Source organism: Sphaerodactylus townsendi, linkage group LG06 (genome assembly GCF_021028975.2).
Source record: "Sphaerodactylus townsendi isolate TG3544 linkage group LG06, MPM_Stown_v2.3, whole genome shotgun sequence".
Taxonomy (NCBI): domain Eukaryota; kingdom Metazoa; phylum Chordata; class Lepidosauria; order Squamata; family Sphaerodactylidae; genus Sphaerodactylus; species Sphaerodactylus townsendi.
In genome coordinates this window covers 30,278,927-30,300,599 of record NC_059430.1, presented here as the reverse complement: position 1 = coordinate 30,300,599, position 21,673 = coordinate 30,278,927, and the positions used below count along the sequence as shown (strand labels likewise).

At 41.6% G+C, this 21,673-nt stretch overlaps 1 protein-coding gene across 1 annotated transcript in view; it reads right to left on the bottom strand.

The window, feature by feature from the left end:
• KDM7A (lysine demethylase 7A) overlaps window positions 1-21,673 on the bottom strand; it is a 78,959-nt gene that overhangs the window by 5,325 nt on the left and 51,961 nt on the right. The window contains exons 8-19 of the mRNA XM_048499977.1: window positions 21,285-21,372; window positions 20,600-20,706; window positions 16,608-16,699; window positions 15,970-16,059; window positions 15,110-15,319; window positions 12,451-12,575; window positions 11,762-11,919; window positions 9,535-9,632; window positions 7,307-7,452; window positions 6,982-7,187; window positions 1,399-1,481; window positions 356-632 (exon numbers count right to left, since the gene is read on the bottom strand). Coding sequence (XP_048355934.1) covers window positions 356-632; window positions 1,399-1,481; window positions 6,982-7,187; window positions 7,307-7,452; window positions 9,535-9,632; window positions 11,762-11,919; window positions 12,451-12,575; window positions 15,110-15,319; window positions 15,970-16,059; window positions 16,608-16,699; window positions 20,600-20,706; window positions 21,285-21,372 — 1,680 coding nt within the window. The remainder of the gene's footprint in view (window positions 1-355; window positions 633-1,398; window positions 1,482-6,981; window positions 7,188-7,306; window positions 7,453-9,534; window positions 9,633-11,761; window positions 11,920-12,450; window positions 12,576-15,109; window positions 15,320-15,969; window positions 16,060-16,607; window positions 16,700-20,599; window positions 20,707-21,284; window positions 21,373-21,673) is intronic.

The window sequence follows — 21,673 nt, the reverse complement described above, 5'->3', positions numbered from 1 at the left end:
GTCCGGGGGGGGGGGTGCGTCGGCGTTGTATACGGCCTGGGTGTTTCCCGACCCATGCAGGTGTGGCACAGTGGCACAGCTGCTATGCCACACCAGTTTAATACCTTTACCTTTACCATAGTAACCCAATCACTGAGTTTTGCATATGGACAGAGAGGTGTAGAAAACATATCCTCCATGAGAAAAATCAGTTATGAATTGGACTTAGTGTTCGTCTACATTCAATTTCTAAATGTTTACATCCCTTTAAAATGCATCGCAAAATGAGTTTATACTTATTTAAGAAAATATTGGTTGAATTATTCGCAAACAGTGATGTGTGACAAACAAACACAAAAGGATAATCAATAGATACCTTTTGTTGCCTGGTTGCTGATAGGGGGTAGATTCGATGCTGGTCGCTTGGTTGGATGAAGAGGGACAGACAGTGATGTTTCGCCATATGGCCTGTCAGGGCTGAGGCTGCCATCGCTTAGCCTGCACTCCCCGTGAGTTAAGCTGGAGTCCCGAATAAATTTACCATGTTGCAAGTTCAAACCATTACTCTGTATGTGACTCCTGTTTTCTTGAATCTTGTAACTGGCTTCAGATGCACCTTCTTTCTTCATGTATTTCTGAGTTTTGTTTATGTCCTGCAGAGAAAGGGAAAGCGTTAGATTCTATAATGCAAAGCCACGTGCAAGAAAGACAAAGAGATGCTTCAAAAGAATATCAACGTTTTCTTTTTAAAAAGTGGTCATTCTATTGATTTGTGTTCTTATAGTTCAATTACTGTCATCAAGATTTTGATTTGAGACTACATGCAACCTAATTAGCTCGTTCATGCCAGCTCACGCTAGAAAGTGAAAACAAGACAAAGCACGGAGAATCTTCAAATATGTATACAATATTCATTCAATGATTCTGACACATTTTTGAGCTGTTGCTGAAAGCAAATTTGATCCCTGGAGGAAATGTTTTGATGCAAAATGTGTTGAGATCATGAAATAAATATTGCTTACATATTTGAAAATTCTCTGTATACCTTTTGTTTTATCTTACTTTCACCTTTTCTGGTACAGCCCACCTGTGCAGTGACATAAAGGGCACACTAGTGAAGTTCCAGCTGTGAGATTGAGCCAATCTGGCTAGTAGAAAAGGGTCCACAAAAGAATGGCAAGTAAAGAGAAACTACAAATAAATATTCAGAAAAACAAGAACCATGGAATACATTAATTGTTCCGAATGGCAACTTCCAACAAAGAAGAATATCTGGCTGCATGATAAACCTGATATCCAGAAAGCCCAACACGGCCTATTCTTAAAGATTCAAACATGCTTACAGAATGTAAAGTCTTTTGCTGGAATATGTAACTTTAATAACTTTAATGTTACTAAGTCTGGTATCCTGAAGCTTACCTGAGGGTTTATGCTAGAAACTGCATACAGTGGTGTAGCTAATGTTAAAGTCTCCACATCTTTTTCTTCTTTAATGTGCTTCCCTGGAGAGAAATTAAGTAAATTCTGAGACTCTTTAAAGGGTATAAAAATGAACAATAAAGACGTACTTTCAGGCAGTGGAGAACAGTTATTATTCTGCTGTTTATTCATTTTTACTCCATTCATTTTCACTTTTGTCCTATTTCATAGTGTAGTAAAGTTCAATAGTGCAATAAAGAGTGCCCCTTGAGGAAAGTTCAGCATTCTGCATGCTGCATCAACTACTGATTAGTTCTCATGTTATTAGGAAGCAAATTTTTACTAGAATAACACCATGAATGGCCAGCTCTAAAGATGTGACTCCAATTCTTCAAAACTGCCAGCATACATAGAAGTTCACAAGTTACATTACTTCAGGATTTCCTAACTTACAAAGGTATTTCTGCAGCTCAGCTGTCCTGGCAAACATCAATGCAGCTCCAAAGGAACCTTGATTCATTTGCAAAGGTGAAAGTGAAGACAGCTTACAAAAAATTCCAAGCAAGCCACAGTCATTTACTGATACCAGGATCACACACTTTTCATGTGTACAACAGTGTTGCATTTCCCCCATACTTTACCCTTCCCTCACAACATTATTTGAATCTGGCCAGAAGTATTCTTTTTTCATCTCCCCCTGCCACCCACCCCCCTCAAAAAAAACTTCAAGCATTTGGATCAATAGTTTGCCTTTTGCCATCTGGATTTCTTTGTAACCATAGATATAGAGGGGTAGAAAAGCTTTGAACAGATTACAGTTGAGGCAACATCTGTTGTCACAGCTGTCAAGCTACTGTGCTCTCATGTTTTTGCTGAAAGCAAAAGCAAACATACTGCTGTCTCCCTGAAGTGATGAAGCAACAGAAAAGCTGTCTGGGCAAAGTACAATTCTGAGCCAGTTCTCGACTGACAACTTACATTATTATTAATTCTCCTATTCCATGTGTAAAATTGAACTGCCTCATTTCTACCGAATGATAACAATTTTCTCTCAATGACTAACAGCCACACTGCTGTTCTCTGTAACAGTGCATTATTTCTATTTGGAGTTCTCAGATGCATTCATATACCTCGTAGCCTTCTATATGTTTATTTTGGTTGACGACTGGCATATATTCTGTCCGATGGAGTGGCTATAGAGCTTTGCACTCTTTCATTCACACTACAGTCCTTGCACAGACAGATTGTGCTCCTTGCACAATCTGGACCACAAGTAGCTCACTGCCATCAAATTCCACTGCATCACCACATCCTTAAATGCTATATACCCGCTCAGTGTGCTAGCTTTAACAAGTGACAAATAGGCTTATTAAATGTTTAGCTGTTTGTTCATGAGCATCACTTACAGAGGCCCTTATGCTTCTACACCGCCACCTTCCCATCAGTGTTTATTTGTGCTGATGTGCACCATTGTGATCAGGATGTATTTTTTCAACTTCACAAACAAGATGCATGTTCATGTTTATGAGCAGAAAATGTTGCAAGAGACTGACACAATGGAAATACAAATACAAAGGTATTTTGCTGTTAGGAAATATGCTTCCACTGAAATCTATAGCTCTCACGGAAGTTTATCTAAAATTGTTATATTTATTACTGTAAAAACCCTTGCAATAGTAGCATATGAAACTGATAATCACAGTGTCCAATCCTGTAAGTAGCCACATGAGGACTCTTTTCTCTTTTAGAAATATTTTTCTTCCATGCAGTAAGTTGATAATGTGGAAACTAAGAATGTAATTACCACTGTGACTAGAAAAAAAGAAATCCATCTGTTTGCATAACAATGAATGAATCTCAGCAAATGCATGCTTTTTTCCTGGCTACCCTGAATTTCTAAGCCAAGTTGGTTTAATTTATCCCTTACCCTTCCACAAAAAATGCAACCCAGGTAGCTTGATAGCCTCATGTGCTGACTGAAGATCATGCATCTGCCTTTAGACTTTGCATCTGCACAAACAACTAGAGGAAGAATGGATAACTGGGACAAGTAATCTCTGGTTGCTGAAAACATACACACGTTTATTTCTTCATTAGGTGATAAACTGAAATAAATATATGCATAGAGTGCTAAGCTGCAGTACTGCAGTCAAAACTCTGCTCATCACCTGAGTTCAGTCCCAACAGAAGTTGGTTTCAGGTAGTCGGCTTAAGGTTGACTCAGCCTTCAATCCTTCTGAGGTCGGTAAAATTAATACCCAGCTTGCTGGGTATGAAGTGAAGGTGATTGGGGAAGGCAATGGCGAACCACCCGAAAAATAGTCTCTAGTAAATATTGTGATGTGACATCACCCCATGGGTCAGTAATGGTTAGTGTTTGCCTTTACCTTCCCAGCTTCTCGTATCAATATAAAGACCACTAGGTACCAGATCTACTGTGCAGAGGTTCAGCAGGTAACCAACAAATTACCGCAATTCCATCCCCTTCAGGGCAGTCCCCGTCCCGGAGATCACTGGCATGGAGTGTGTCGGCCTAGAGTGGTTGGCCACGGAGAGGTTGGCTATCCTTCTGGTGTACCGGTCGCCTAGCGCACCGAGGGACGGCCTTCTGCGGTTGCTGGAGGTGGTGGCCGACTGGCGCTATGGGGTTTCCCAGTGACTTATTGTCTTGGGTGATCTCAACGGCCCATGCCTATCGACACCGCCTCTTGTATGGCTAAGCTAGTGGACCTGGTGTCAATCCATGCATGCATACACTCGGGCCTCTCCTTAATAAATTCTGGCCCCACGCATGAGGCCGGTCACACGCTGGATTTGGTCTTTGGGTCGTAAGGTTAACCTGGTCGACATCCTCTACAGACAGAGTGCCATGGTCCGGACCATCTATGCCCTGAAGCTGCGGCTGGACATTATGCCACGCTTACCTTCTGCTCTAGGCGACGGGTCGACTTTTGTCCGCCCGCGGAGACTCTATGGATCCAATTGGTTTCCTGAATGCTCTATGGACCCTGAACCTGCCGCACACTCGATGAGCAGGTGGAGGATTAAACTCCCGCCTTCTCTGATGCCATCGGGCACTGTTGCTCCTCAAGGCGTCCTCTGCGCGCTCGCACAAGGCAGGTCTGCGGGTATACGGAGGAGCTTCGCCACATGAAACGGAAATGTCAGACGTTTAGAGCGAGTGTGGAGGGAAATCTCAGGCATGGCGAAGCTTGGGCGCGAACATCTTATAGGACGCTTATGAAAGCCTATGATGATGGCGACGAAGCGAGGCTAAGAGGGCCTTCTTTCTCCCTCCTCTCTCGCATCTGCTAGCTCTCACCGGCACACCATTATTCAGGATAATTCGATCTTTGACCTCTTTATCAGAGGGTTCTCTACAAATCATGGATTAGTTGTTAGCTGTGAGGCTTTTTTTATGTAGCTTTTTCAAGCAGATAAAGTCGCTAGTCAGGCCCGCCAGGACCTTCCGCCACCTTAACTACAATGAGCCGCAACTGGAGGCTCCCCTTTGCCGCTCGTTCTAAGTCCTAGTTGGCCCAGTTTTCCCCTGCTCTCTGAAGTCGCTGTTGACAGGCCCTGGCTGCTGTTAGACCTACTACCTGTCCTCTGATCCGCGTACCCTTCCTGGCTGGATTAAATCGCGTCGAGGAGCTACAATTTTACTCCCATCTGTTGAAGATCATCAATGACTCCCCTTTGAGCAAGGAGTCTCTTTCCAGATGGGTTGAAGGAGGCGGTGGTCCTACCGCTCATTTTGAAAAGACCATCCTTAGATCCTTCTGGAAAGATCTGGCTACTTACCACCGCCTGCCTCTAAATCTTTCAGCTTCTGGGGAAGGTAATTGAGAGGAGTGGTGTTGGAGCAGCTTCAGGGCTTTCTTGATGACACATCGGCCTTCGATCCCTTCCAGTCCGCCTTCCGGGTGGCTGGGGCATGGGACGGAGGACGGTTCTCCTCATACCGTCACAGATACCTCCAGATGCAGCTAGACCGAGTAGTGGATCGGGCGCTGCTGGTGTTGCTTAGATCTCACCTAGCAGGCGCTTTGATATGGTCGATCACGCACCTTTTGACTCCACCGCCTGGCTTCGCCTCGGGTTCGGGCACTGTCCTTCAGTGGGATTGCCTCTGCTCTCCCGGGCGTAGGGGTCAGCAAGTGTGGTGTGGGGACAAAAGCTTCCCGAGGTGCCCGCCTTTCCATTGCGGTGTGCCCTCAGGGCATTGCTGTCCCCACTGTTATTTTAACATCTATATGCTGCACCACTTGCTCAGCTGGTACAGAGCTTTGGGCTGATCTGCCATCAGTACTGCTTGATGACACACTCCAGCTCATTCCTTTGTTGATGGAGGGGAGCTGCCGCTGCCCCCCCGTGCAAATCTTACAGCGCAATGTTTTGGAGGCGGTCGCTGGTTGGTTACATGCTACATTGGTGAGCAGGTTTAAAACTTTAATCCACCAAAAGACGGAGATCCTTTCTTTGGCTTGGTCGTGGGGTGTGAGGATTGGGATTTCCAGCCGCCGGGTGTGGGAGGGGCCATATTGGCACCGACCCTCCGTGCCCAGCCTCGGGGTCCACCTGGATTCGCCTCTTTCAATGGAGACCCAGGTGGCCCATATAACCCGGGTATGCTTTCCATCTTCTCGACAGGCCCGGCTGGCTGGCCCCCTTTCTCTTCAACACTGACCTTAGCCACTGTGATCCATGCAACGGTCACCTCCTAGACTGGACTATTGTAACTCGGGCCTACGCATGGCCTTCCCTTGCTCTGGATCCGGGAAACTGAAATTGTCCAACATGCAAGGCGTCCGGGTTGCTCACAGGGGGTGCCTTTCTGAACACATCTCCTGCCTGTGTTGCGCCGCCTGCAATTGGTTACCTATCTAATTCAATCATGTTCAAGGTGTGGGTGTTGACCTTTAAGGCCTTACGCTGCCCGGGACCCCTCAGACACTACCCTTACATATAACCTGCCTCGCCCTCTGTGATCAGCAGAGGCGTAATCTACTGGAGATCCCTGGCCCCTTGATGACGCTGGGCTGGTTTTACACGGGCCAGGGCCTTCACAGCCCTATACACCGGCCTGGGTGGAACACATTACCACCATATTCAATTCAATATTCCTGCGGGACCTTTGAGAGTTCCTTCGCAGGGCCTGTAAAACCGAATTATTCCACCGGGCCTTTGGAGAGTCCAGCCGGCCGATGATAATGCCCCTACTGGCAGCTAGTAGTGGTCCCCTAACATCATTGGGACCCCTCCTCATTTTTGGAAGAGGGTGGTATATGGGTCTCGCGGGCCCTATTGTAGAATGTACCTGTTTTAAGATTTTTATGTTTTTTGTATGACTTTATGTTGTTCACCGCCCTGAGCCCTCCGGGGATAGGGCGGTATAGCAAGTTTAATAAATAATAATAATAATAATAATAAAAATGCAGGAATCCACAATACAGATATTCCCACTAGAGGGAATGGAGTTTACAATTATATCTAGTTGAGCCATGTAGTACACGCTAAGTATCTGTCATTTAGATTTTTTTTTAGCTTAAGTGCAATACACATTTGCAAGAAAAGACATACCACTTTCTGTTTTATGACTCTGGGAAGACGGCCTGTCTTTATGCCGACTTTTGGGATAGCTTCTGTGTTCCTGAAGAGAGCTTCTTCTATTAGTGCAGTCTGTGCTCTGTGTGGGGTCTGGTAAACAAGTGGTATAGTGCAATCCTGCCATAGAAAGCATGCCCTGAATAGCTTCTTCCTCCGTACTTGTCGAGGTAGGACATTCCCTGGAGAAACGATGAAGAATGGAATGTATTCTTACAGGAAAATATTTTATATTTTTATCACCTTCTTATTAAACACAAAGTGAGGAATATAATTTGCTTGGTTAATTTCTATTACACACCTTTTACTTATAGTTTCATGTCTTGATGGCTTCTGTGAAGACTGATAGAGGTCACTTGATACTTCAGATTCCTCTTTAAAATTTGAAGTTACTTCCTGTTTCTCATCTCCTGAGGTTTCTGACTCCTCCAAAGAGGAATCCTTTTGCTAGTGGAGAAAAAAAATCCTAAGTATTTCATGGGACAAATCTCAATCCCTAAACTAATCAGCAGTTATTGTTCTTATCTATGTTAATGGTTACCAGCAGTAACTAACAGCATACAATGTGACTACATAGAACGGTAATACCTTTGCCTTATGCAAAGTTGCTCTTTGTAAACCCTTACACACTGAGATTTTTCTTCCACAGGAATATTAAACTTCTAAAGAGAATTCAGCATTGCATGGGCAAACACTATAGTGTCATTTTTCTAGATCACTAGTATATTAATTAGCACTTGTTGACTGACTGACAATTTGTATATTCTCTGCCTGATATTTGATTTGAGATGGCCCCTTAACTCATGCAAGTCACCAGTCGAGGTTGCTCTCTGGAATCAGTGACTAAAGAGAAGGAAGAGATAGATGAAAAGGAAAGGGACCATACATGTAAGAAAAGCAGAAACAAAGACAAATCAGAAGTAGTAGCACAGAACAGTCTATATTTCTCAGGTTTCTGGCATAGTCATTTACCCAAAACTGTAAATTACATGGTACTTCTACACAGCCCACTCATACTCATTTCAAAAACCAAAATCCCAGCCATGCAGAAGTGTTGAAGAAGGTAACATTCTAGTACCACCTGTTGACTGCTGCCTGCATTTCTGTGCATGGACTAACACAGGAATTAGGAACACAGCAAGGTTCTAGACAAACAAATCTAGAGCAACTAGAAAATTCTTGGGCCCATAAAACATAGCCATGTCTAATGAGGACTGGACCCAGAACACAATGTGAAAATCCAAACTGCACATTTCCTGCATGATGCAGGGGAGGTAGCCTTGGACTTTAATAACACCTTTAGCTTTGAGAATGTCACTAAGTGTAATTCAGAAGAATGTCAAAATTGCACATTAATGAACTAACATCATAGTTGATAAGGGACAGATATATCAAATTGCAGGGTTCTCACAGAAAGGTTGCTATATGTGTGAGACCCTACCCATTTTACTCTGACAGCATCCATGCATCCTTAGTCCACATATTACCATTCTGTTAAGAATGCTGATCAGTGTTCCATATAAGGGAACATCTCTAAATTATGTGCTCTATCACGGATAATACTGGGAAGAAAGATGAAATGTGTATTGCAGCGGAGGTCAAATGGCATTCTGGAATAGATACTAGGTTAGAAAGAGCCATCTTCATTGGGAAACCAGGTCTTCGGCAGCAAAATACTGGCTAAGTGCATGTTGGCTATGTGTCCTAATTCAAGAATGCAATGTATTTTAGAAGAGTCAAGCAACAGAATAAAATGATAGCCAGTCTTGGCAGAAATTATTTAAACTATTTTTAAAAATATAACTGACCTTGGCATTTTCCCCTATTATCTTACATCAGAATGAGATAATCTTATAGGTTTTGAAGTTTAACAACTCATTTGACCGATTATTATTATTATTATTATTATTATTATTATTATTATTATTATTATTATTATTATTATTATTATTATTATTATTTTAATTAATTAATTAATTAATTAAACTTACACCCTCAGAGTGGCTGCCAATAGATATCTACAATAACAGTACAAGCATAAAATCAATAAAACAATAAAAATGCCTTACAGTAAATTTCAGTGTGGCATGTAAATATTCATGGGAGGGAAAAGACAAATTCAAAGGAAAGGACAGCGAAGGCAAAAAAAAAAAAAGGAAGAGGCCAGCAAGATGACTCAATCAGTTGCTGCCCTCAACTATGGGCTCAGTGGAACAGCTCTGTCTTGCAGGTCCTGTGGAATTGAGCTAAATCCTGCAGGGCCCTATCTCATTTTCCAGGGCATGGCACCAGCTGGGGCCGGGGCCAAAAAAGCCCTGGCTCTAGTCAAGGACAGTCAGCCAGTGATTACCAGCAAGTTGCTAATAGTAGAGCAGAGTGCTGTCAGGGGAATATACTAGGGAAAAGGTCCTGCACATACAATGTTCCAGGAGTGTTAAGAGCTTTAAATGTTAATACTAGAACCTTAAACCAGATCCAGTGCTCCAACAGGAGCCAATGATAATACACCTGCCATGCTTTAGTATTTACCTGGTTAGTGCAATCAGGCTCAGATTCTTCTGAATCAGAAATATCAGAGTATTCTGAGGTTCCATTCCTGAGTTCTGATTTCACACTTTCAAAGAACACTAAGGGGGAAAGAAGAAGAAAAAAGGATATTTTTCACATATTTGTCCTAAGTGTTCCTCTTACATTTCCATGTTCCAAACGACTTGCACCTGTGTCTCTGCAACTGGTTTGAGTTAACCTCCACACTTCTGAATGCAGATATGTACATTCCAAAAATAAAATCTAGTTCCAAGCAGAACAGGAATGAAAGCTAGCAGACTGCCTCCAGTTCTTTGGAAATTAATTTCTTCCATTGTGAGACTGCTGTAACTGCTAGGAACTGTAAATGCTCAGATCCCTACTGTGCCAGGGAAGTTCACAAAATGACCTTTGGTCACACACTTGGACTAAGGTTCCTCACAAGAGCAGGCTGAAGTTAGTTTGCAGATCCTTATTCACATTTTCTAGTTCTTTATTCAGGAATCTAATGACAAATGTTGGGGATACTTTAAAATCTCTGAACCCAAATACAAAATTTGGACCCACCACAAATTAAATGTCACCACATCCAGGGAACTCTACCTTTCAAGAAGATTCATGTTGTTTCCTGGCCCAAAACCCACTTCTTGGGCCAGCTATACCAAATTGTGATGCCTACAGGACAAAAGCACATGCAGAATCTGGAGTGATGTTGTAACTCAAAATAACCTGTGACCTACCCAAATTCACAGATTCCATTGACCTATGTCTAAACGTCAGACTAGTCCATCCTTCTATTGTTCTCTGCAAAACCTTCTTCTATCTTGAAAAGTGATTCTAAGTTCATTTCATTTTTTTAACAAAGTTAAGTGTTATATTGTGATCATTACTTTTGTGGGTTTTATTCTAGTAATACTTGATTATGGCTAATTCCAGTAAAGGTGTCCGGAGCTGTACTACAAAGTAAACCTTGAACAGATACTCTCCTTCTGTTTCAACCAGTTTGTTTCTTAGTGCAACTGATAAGTACCTCTTATCTCTACTGGCTTTGATCAATTGATAAGTGCCTCTTTGGCTTTGATTGATTGCGTGGGAGCTGATTGTTTTCCCTTCACATATAAGTGGTATCACGTAATTAGTAATAGTAATGGTAATTACTTTTACTATTACCACACCATCTCAGTTCATTCACTTGTTCATCTTGCAACTTTATATATGCAAACAAATGTCAACAATGCTCTTCTACTCTCTACATCTCTATGCAAAAGAATAAATGGCCACAAATCCAATGTTAAAAACCACAACACTCAATACCTAGTGGGAGAACATAATTTTCCAGGTAATTCCATTGCTGAACTAAGAATGGCAGTCCTTGAAAGAAGCTTCAAGGGGAGATTACAATCTGTGATTGCTGAATTTAACTTCATTCACAAATTTAGAACAATGGAGTCCTCCGAGCTGAATAAGAAACAGGACTCTTTCTGCACTACAGAAGCTAATTTTCCAAATATAGTTTTGGGGTGCAGTTTCACCCCAGTGTCTGAATGTGCACAGATCTAGGGTCACCCCACTTTGGAGCAGCTGGCACAAGAACTGGGCTTTAAACCAAGAAGCAGCATAGCTTCATTTAGAAGGCATAGTCCCCTAAAATGGCAAGTGTATGATTTGTGGTGGTCCAAACTATATTTTGGGGTTCAGAACTTTTAAATTATCCTCAGTATTTGTCACAGGATAAGGAACTAGCAACTGAATAAAGAGCCAACTTCAGCCTCATCCTGATAGGGTTGTTCTGATGATAACACTGAGGTAGGAAGAATGCTGTAAGCTGCTTTGGTCCCCCACTGGGTAGCAAGAATAGGGTGACAGTACCTAAACAGACAATGAAATAAATGTTGGTCTGTCCAACAGAGTTGGTTCATGAGGCTTAGAGTCAACCCACCAATTTATAAAATACTTTTATCTATGTCTGAGGACACTACAATGACCCAGGATGTGCAAATATTTTAAATCTATGTTGTACTTTTAAAACAACAAAGATACGGGTTTAATATTTTACCAGCTTTACCATATTTGTTGAAGAGTACTGAGAAACCTTCCCACAGTCATTTGGTGTTGTCAGTGTATACATTAGGAGGACTATATCAGCAAATTAAGCCACTCACAGCTTTATCATGTTAGGTTTCGAAGTACAAAAGTTCTCAATTTATGGTTCAAGATATAACCAGCTTACTGTTCAGTGGTTTCTGAGCATCTGCATTGCCATAGGCTTCCTGGGAGTTTTGTTCTTCTGACTTCACAGCTCCTTCCTCCTTTGACTTTGTCTGGTCATCATCATCTTCACTGTCCACAGTGTAAAGACTTGGATCTCTAAAGGGCTTCCTCTCATGTCTGTTATAAAATAACCTGTTATGAAGTATATCCATTTGGGCTTCTCTTCATGTCTTTTAAAGTTGTAACAGATTTTCATTTGTTGAAAGTACTATCTAGAATCGGGGCAGTAGCATGCCTAATATGTCTTTTCTACGAAGCAAAAGCTACAGGCTAGTCATTAATTAAACTACTTTAAGTAAAAAGATTACGAGATTAATAATTCGCTCATCTTCCTCCAGTATGAATTTGGTTATAATATATATTTTTGCAGAAGAATTTCATAAAATATTACAGAATTGTTAGTTGTTGCTTCTCCTTAGCAGGACAGTTTTAATTATTTGGCAGCACAAACAGTCCAAGTTGGCAGCACAAAAAAGTTTGCTTTGTTCTCCCAACACATCCATCTTCCAGCATTTGCTCATAGGACTGGATTCCCTCTATATCCCTTTCTTAACCCAAATCTGTCAACCAAATACTAAGTGGACAAGATCTACAGAACTGCCTAAAGCAAAGGACAAGTAACAGAACACACAGGCTGATGTTTTATACCTAATTATTCTTCCGTTTGACAGCAAAAGCCGTAAATCATTGTCCTTCGTTCGCCATTCAGGAACAGTTGAAGATGGCTGAAGAGGCTTGTTAAACTTTCCATTCAATTTATAATTTGCTGTGTTCTGAAGCAAAAGACAAAAGGCCAGACTTTACCTTCAGTTACTGGTACTTTAGTATGTCACTTCTCTGTGCAATCAGCATCAATATTTTTTGCTGCCTGTCAGAGGTTTCAGTGTGGCAGCAAAAGAATGAATACCACACTATGAACTGAAAGATGAGTCCTCTGTATACAATTAGGATCTCTGACACAGATATAGGCTAGTTTTTCACTGTAGAAATGCCCCATGGTATGTCCAGGAGCTGCGGGGCTCCTCACCCCACTTGTAGCACCCCATGGCTGCCCACTTTCCCTGACTCCAGTCAGGGCCGGTGTGGGAAGCCCCAGCTGGTTTTTCACCAGCCCGGGGCTTTGCCATAAGCACCATGAGCTCTTCCAGAATCTCTTCCATGCATGTGTGGGCAGCCTCCTTTTCCTGCGTTCTGGCCAAATCTCACTCCATTTTCTGCACTCTGATTGGCCGAATCTCGCTCCATTTCCTGCGTTCGGCTCGCCCATCCCCCCCCCCACTCACTGTCAGTATTTTATTTTTTAAAGTTTTTATTTAAAAGCCAGTGATTCTCTCACACACGCAAGGAATCTGCAGGGAGGAAGCCAGTGATTCTCTCACACACATGAGGAGTTTGCTGGCAGGGAAGCTGTTGATTCTCTCACATGCAAACTACTTGTGCGTGCGAGATAATCACCGGCTTCCCGGCCTGAAAATTCCTCACGCATGCAATAGAATCACTGGCTTCCCTCCAGCAAACTCCTTACGCATGGGGGGTGGGAAAGCAGGGATTCTCTTGTTTGGTGGGGTGGGCTAGAGCAGTGAGACGGGAAAAATGGGCCCGATGCTGCTGCTGTGAAGTTCTGCACGGCAGGGAAGCCTCCGTAGCAACAGGGAGGCATTCAAAAAGAACCTCCATTTTGGCGGTTCTGGAAAGCCATGGAGCAAAGCCAATGCTCCGGGGCAGCACTGGGGCAACAGTGTGGCAGACACACTGCAGCAAGGAGGGCAGTGCAGAACTCTCCATTGCATCGGGGCATTCCCTGTGCCGCCTCACAAATATTAGAGTCCACTACCATTTCCTGAAGGAGTGGGAGGTGGAGGTGGGGGTTTGGTGGCACACATACTCTTTAAATATTCTTCAATTATACCGCTGGATGCCACAGCAACTTTTACAATGTATTCACACAAAAACTCTCGGGTTCCTGGCCTCTATAAATTATCAGTTAAAAGCAGCAATGAAGATTAGCAACTAGCAACTTGTTCTCAAGGAATTACTTTCTCCTTTCTGTGAACTAGGAAGTGGACTAGTAGTTTGTCAAGCTCTGCTTTCCTGAAAAAGGAAATTTGAAGTTGATCTGAAATTTCTTAGACATATATCTCAACTTCAAATATGAGACATGCTTTATAATAGGGTTCTCCAATAAGGTGCTTGTGTGTGACTCGGCACCTACAATATTCCCTCAGCATGCACTAAACTTGTCAGAAAGATGAGGCAGTGCTTATTACTATCTGCCCTCATTCAAATTATTGTTATTTTGGTTTCATCTGCCACCCTCCTTTTATAAGTCAATAAAACATACATGCATACTCTGAAGGTTACTCTTAAGCAATTTCAGCAGTGAAATATCAAATTGAAAAAGCACACAAAACACGCAATTAAATCATCAGAATTATAACCAATCCTGTGCTCAAACTACACAACATGATAGCAGAACATGCCTAATGTCATGACACTATATTCTTCCAATCTGTGCTAGCACAACCGTTGACAAAAAGCAGTGATAGGGAAATGCAAAACAGAAAGGAGGTACGTGCTAAACACAGTTTTAGAGCACTGTCTAATCCTGGCCCTTCAATCCCCAAATTCTACTCATTTTACATTTTTTCTAGATCATTCTGAAATTACATTTATCAATGTGGGGGAACCACTTCTAGTTGAAAATTAAACCTCGACTTTCCTTATACTTGCAGAACTTCCTCTTCTACTATGCTGTTACAGGAGCTTTGTTCATCTGATCGAAACCTCCTGAGGGTGCCACCCTGCCTCTCTTGTGGTTCCCACTTTCCTGAATGATGTGCCTGAGGATGTCAGGAAGGCCACCACCACTTTATCATTGCACAGAACGTGCAGAACAGACTTGTTCAAGGGAGTATTTTTTATTAAAGTGGTTTGACCTGAAGTATAATGGAGGTTCATTTTAAAATATAATAGGTTTGTAATCCATTGCAACATTTATTGTATGCATCATCTTGCTTTTACTGGATTGTCTTCTGCCTTCATAATCGACCTTCTGTATTATAATACGTCATGCCTTGGACTATTTTTTGTTTGCACTGTTTTCTAATTCTATTGTATTTTTCTATTGCATTTTTATTGGATGTCTGATGATATTCTGATGAAATTTTTTAAAAGGTTTTGTAAGGTTTTGTAATGCACCTTGAGCTTCAGTGAAAAAGGCATGAATCAAAACACTAGTTAGTATGGCTTCTAGGCTGCATATTTTAAACGATTTGGTTGTGCCTCTTTTCTCTGAAAAAATACTTACCTCTTCCCACGGGGACATCTCTAGTCTTTTGAGTACTTCCCTTGTGTGGAGTTCCAGAATGTCCAAATTAGAAGGCGTTTTGACAGCATGGTCTCGTAGCTTCCTTGCTTTTCGTCTGGAATGATGAGTGGAGGCCGATTCGTTCAAGGACCGTGAAACTTGGCATACACCAAGGATTCCCTGAGTTTTCACTGGTTTGCTGTTCTCTTCCTTTAAATCAAAGAAAGTTATTTGGATTAGCCTGATCATTCCAAATAGCTGTAACAAAGATTTTTATTTTAAGATAACTGTGACATGGACTAAGTAGCTTGCCAGTTTGAATACAGTTATTTTATCCACTGCCTGTATGGTCTAGAACAGGGGTCTTCAAACTATGGCCCTCCAGATGTTCATAGACTACAATTCCCATGAGCCCTACCACTTGGCCATGCTGGCAGGGGCTGATGGGAATTGTAGTCCATGAACATCTGGAGGGCCATAGTTTGAAGACCCCTGGTCTAGAACATCAACAGTGTATGAAACTAAGTATACTACTATGTGCAACTTCAGATTCAGGGCAAAATCAGATTCAGATAACCTATTGGATTCAGAAATCCTTTTCTCCCGGTTTCTTTTATTGTTACCCCATAAGCATCATGACCACTAAAATTCTGAATTGTGTTAAGAGTCTTTGGGCTAGGATGAGTCACTCTCAAACACACTCCCATAGATTGATAGTAACTTAACAGAAAAACATGCAGAACAAAACATTCTAAAAGTTAGGGAAACAACGGAAGGACGTGGAGAGAAGAGAGGGAATCCAGAGTCTACCACAATAATGCAAAATTTTATCATCATAACTAGGTGCTTTTTATTCTCACCTCTACAGAACGAATCACTTTAGAGAGTTCTTTAATGAGCTGCCCTGGCCTAATGTTGTCTGGAATTTCAAAGGCATGTTCTGTTACCAGCTGTAAACAAAACATGAAAAACAATTAGTGACATTTCTCTGAACATAAACGAAAACAGCATTTTTGGAAGATAAAGTAGAACAGCAATGTAAAACAAAATTTATGTGTTCATAGAACATAATACAAAGCATGGAAAAGGGAGCCTTGGAGTGGAATTCCCAGTCGGAAGGGTCAAATGGGGGGGGGGGGGGGATGAAAAAATCATACAGAATACAGTAGTACAAAGACTTTAGCATTTTGAACTGTATCCTGACATTTTACCAGCAGTCAGTGTAAATATGGTAGTTAAGAGTGGCAGACTCTAATCTGGGTTCAATTCTCCATTCTTCTGGAAGCCTGCTGGGTGACCTTGGGCCAGTCACAGTTTTCTGTGAACTCTCTCAGCCCCACCTGTCTTACAAGGTTCCTCTTGTGGGGAGAGGGATTGTGATTGTAAGCCATTTGAGACTCATTACCGTAGAGAAAAAGCAGAATATAAAACCTAGCTGTTCTTTTTTAGAGACAAGCAGAAGTTACTTTGAGGGTTACTGCCATATATTCAAACTTACATCTTTTTTCATCCATAACTTTAAAGCAGTAACTAAAGCTTTTACTCCTTGCACCAAGAAGGTTTGGGGCTGAAAACCATCTTCTCTCAACTCTACAAGGAAAACAATGCAGATTAGAAAAATCCTTGTTTACACTGATATTAATCAACTGATTTACTTCTGAACCTTTAAACCTGCCAGTCAACCTAACCACTCAAATTAAGACAAGCATCAAGTTCCAAGGACAGAGCCTCTTTTTTACAGCTCTTACAATTACTACAATATATAAGGTCCTCAGCAAATAGTTGCATGCAGTCAGTGAGAGAGACCTGCAAAACTGCATTGATTTTGGAATATAAAGAGAACTAGTTCAACTCAAAGATTTCAAAAGGAAAGGAACCAGAAAGTCGTCAAGCACCACCAGTACCTCAGAGCAAAATCATCTGTATGAACCTCTCCACAGATTAACCTCATGGGCCATCATGTGCCACACACAAGGGTTTGATGACCAAGAGGGCAGCATGATTTGGCAACTAATAAAACATCTCCACAAAGGCTTTAGGGACAGTTTTTGCTTGAGGAAAATAACTGTCCAGGCCTGAATCATTAGCCACAGAGAACTGGGGTATGAAGCAAAACCAGTTCACAAAAATCCTCAGACCCAAAAGTGTAGTGGAAGGCATGCTTCCTGTCATCTTTTCAACTTAGGGGCAAGCCTTCATAGTCCTGAGGAAGGAAACTGACTGCTAGTCAAGTTATTTCTAGATACAAATGGTTTGTAAAAGCTAGTGAAGAGTAACAGCTAAGATACTAACATTGTGCTTTAAAACAAATCTCAAGTGCTATAATATCATCAGGGGCGTAAAAACACACTTCGGTCATAACTAAGGCTGTTTCCACACGGGCAGAATACAGCGTCCCAGGGATGCTAAAAACAGCATCCCTGGGGAGGGGTTCGCACGGCTGCCGGTGCTGCATCGCAGCAGCAGTGGCCTCGCAACCCCCGAGCAGCGTGAAGCCGCTGTTTCCAAACCTCGCTCCCTGAGCAAGGTTTTTCAGAAACAGCGGCTTCCAAACGCTGCCGTTCACACGGCAGCGACTGGAAGGCACCATTCCCCCCTTTCCTGAACGCCTTACCGTCCCCTCTGACCTTCCGGCGCATTGCCCAGGCCAGGGGACACGCCCCCCCGCCCTGCGACTCCAGAGCTGTTGCGCAGGACAGGGGGCGTGTCCCCTGGCCTGGGCAACACGCCGGAAGGTCGGAGGGACGGTAAGCTGTTCAGGCGACAGCGCAGCCTCTGCGCAGGCTGCGCCGTCTTCCCCGCCCCTACCGGGACCGCTCATGTGAACGGTCCCGTGGGGGTGCGTCGGCGTCGTATACGCCGATGCACCCCCCAAGCATGGCCATGCGGAAACGGCCTTAGAGATGTGAAAGCCCGGGGGGGGGGGGCAATTTTCTGATGGAAAAATTGGAAATTTTGTGGAATGCTGAAAAAGCTCCTATGAAATGTTTTCTCTATTAGAATGAGTGAAATGCTTTCAAAGACAAGGTAGGCATGCTGTTGACATAGACAGCTCTTAAATCCAGGATCCATCTCTGTATCAAGAACAAAAAAAGAAGAATGCCCAATCTTCCTGAGGGGCTTTCATTGCTGTTCAGCTGTTGCATACTTGTTGTCTTTTTGACCTGACTTGTAGTTGACCTTTTCACTTCTCCCTCAAACTACTATGACATGTATACCCACAGAATGAGTAAAAAATAGTTTATGCCCTGACTTGCTGTAGAGAGAAAAAGACCCGTACGAAGAAGGCCAGAAACTGCACCAAAGTATCAGAGGAAAACTCTGAAAGTTTCATTGTGAACTAAGATCTCTTGAACCAGATAGGAAAAAATAAAGGTACGTTTGCTAAAATAACATCAGTTATATCAGCTTGCCGTTTTCTGTCAAGTAGTGGGTATATATGCAATTTTGCACACACAAAATTAAAGGCATTTAGAACTTTTAAATTCCATAGATATGTCAAAAATTGCAATTTTATATGCTGCTATAAATTATTTATTCTATGTTGCTAAAATAGTAATATTGGCTTGATAGGACAATAAGTATTGTACATTTTTCAATACTTAGGGGTATTTTTCTATGGCTTCAAAATTTCCAGATATTTTAGATCTCCAGTCATAACCTGAACATGGCTGTTAATAACAGTTGGTTTTGGACATCATTAATTCACAGAGTCACCATAAGTCAGAAGTGACTTGGCGGCATTGAACACATACACACGCACAGCCATTAACTGTAAATCTGACCAAAACTCATAAAATAGCATAATTTTATCCAAGTGTTCTGAGATTACTATGATTCTTCTCCCCTCACATGCTTTATGGAAATTATTTTAAAATGTTATGTTTCAGAAATCAGAGATTCTAATTTTTCCAACCATATATAATCATTAACTCTTTAGTTTCACACTCTCAGTTTTATCCCAACCACGCATCCTCTACCCCTAAGGTAAAAACATGCCAAAATGGATAATGCATCAGATTTATAAATAATCCTTTTCTACTAATTAATAAACCATTAAAGTGTACTTTCCTATATTTTCCCAGAATTGTGTGTCTTCAGTATAAGAATGAAAGGAATGTCACAATGAGAGATGATATTTCAGGAAAGCACTTGGTATGAATCTTGCTTCTGGCATGAATTCCCTAAGGGCAAAACTACACACAATTCTGGAGTTGCACAACTGAAGCCATAAAAAGCAGCTGCTGGGCACAGGAACAGAAATATGGATTAGGACTGTTTATAGCTCTCTCATCCCGTGCTGGATTGCTTTAAGTGCTGATAGGGAACTCGTAGCCGATACATTAGGTACCTTGTCTGGAGGTGGGGGGGAGGGGGTTAGCCCTCCACTCACCTGACACTGCAGCCCCAATCTATATGAAGCCCCCTGATACTACTTAGAGCAGTCAATCATGCAATTCCAGCATTATGTACCACTTAGCCTCCAGAACCCTTACATAGGCCAACGTCTCACAGCCTCAGCACTTGATCTGCAATGCTGGGAACCTTTAAGGATAACTTGGTAGCATGTGAAGAGACTTGAATATTCAAGAGCATGTCACAAAGGAAATATTATAAAATTTAATAAATTCCAATTACTTTTGTTCACGTTCCTGATTTTTTTGTTAATGTGATACTGTGTCACTCTCTCAAAAGTACCCCCACCACACATACATTCCCAACAACACTTCTCCCATGTCACAGCAGTATAACAGAGATTCCCCTCTGGATTCAGAATGAATTTTGCACTTTCATGTTCAGTTGATGTGAATTTATCTTCTGAGAGTAATTTTTATCTTTACATGTTTCATTATCATTCAGTAATCCATTAATGAAAATATATCTTTGAACACAATGAACTAACTAGCTGGAAACTTTAGTCACTTCTCCTAGGGAACCAAACTTGTTTAAGTTTATGATTTAACTTTGTAAGGTACACTTTGCTAGAAGTATGTCTTGTTATTGTTTAGGGGAAAGCTGTTCTTAGAGAGATCAGCTGAGCCCCTAAATGAAGAGACCAAGCTTGGTGTCAGAAGTCCTGACAGACGCAGAGGGATGTAGCATACATTTTTATGATTAAGAGTTGTAAAAAGTGGCAACTGTCTATAAGCTTAGGTGATTGAGCTTGAATGCAAGTTTTTCTCTCCCATATAAATATATTGACACACTGGTAAACTTCTACAAGAAACAGAGCTTAATACCGCTTTTCCTTTGTCACAACCTGTGAATTCTGCTATGCATAAGCTAGACCAACATTGTTTACTACAAATATTTTAAATCAGTAAAGCATTTGCAATATAAGAACTAAACAGAACAGCTGTAGTTATATTCCCTAGTCAGAAAGTGTGAAATAACTTGCTCCTACTCTGATGCGTATCAGGCATGGGTCTTCACCCAAATTACACAAAAAAACCTAGCCTCAAGATCTTCTTAAAACATGAAATTCATTACCTTTCAAAGTTTCCAGTAAGTTTTTGGCCACAAACCAACAGATGGCTTCAAAGAAAGGGAATTTGAAAAGATCTGGGGTTTTTAGCCTTTTCTCCATTTCATAACACCTAAGTAAACAATTTAGAAGGATTATTTTATGCAAGTATTTGGTATGTTAAGTGTGTTCACCCAAATAATGACCAGACGCAAAACGAAAAAATCCATGAAAAACAAGATATAATTTGACTCAGGTTCAATAAGACCAAAATTTGACAAAGTTAGACTGAACTCTGCCAGAATCTGGCCTTATCAGGCTCAATTACTGAAGGTAATATATAAACCCACTTTAAATAGAGAGCATTCGTAGATTTTGCTAACAAAATACATTTAGAAAAATCAACATTTAACACTGGATTTAATTTAAAGCTTTTCTGATATTTCAATCCACCTTTCAGGCTTGACAAATGTCAGTTTCTTTGAGGTTATCTCTCACATCACTTTGTTTAATTCCAGAGGCGAACAACTGAACAAAGCATTTGTTTCAGCTGTAGATCATTCTTGTAAGAGTGTTACTCACCAGCAAAAATATATATGACACCCTTATTTTTTTAAATCACATTTAAAATGATGAAATCAACCTCATGGCAGAAATGTTCAAGCTTGTGTGCCAAGTTACAGAAATAAAAAGGAACGTCTGAAGACCAACCTGAGCTGCATGCCAATATTGAGGTTGTGCAAAAAGTTTCCTCCAAAAGCCATACAGTCCTGAGATGTGAGCACAGCATGAATCCAGCCTGAAATAGCAAATGGAATTTGAATAACCCCATATCTCTTCACTAGAAAGTAAATCTGAACAATACCATTATGTTTTGTATTTTGATGATTCAGGGGGCGAGATATTCACTCTACGGAACTGACAGGTCGCACAAGGTATTTTACAGCCAGTAACCTCACTGGAGCAGAAAGACCTCCCTTTGCTATTAACTTGTCTCTCATGGTGGCAGTCTGACACTCACACAAAGAAAATGGGGGCAACAGGAGACTCCTAATGCCTTCTTCAAGAGTTTTCTCAAACCTCAGCAATTTGAAAATGAC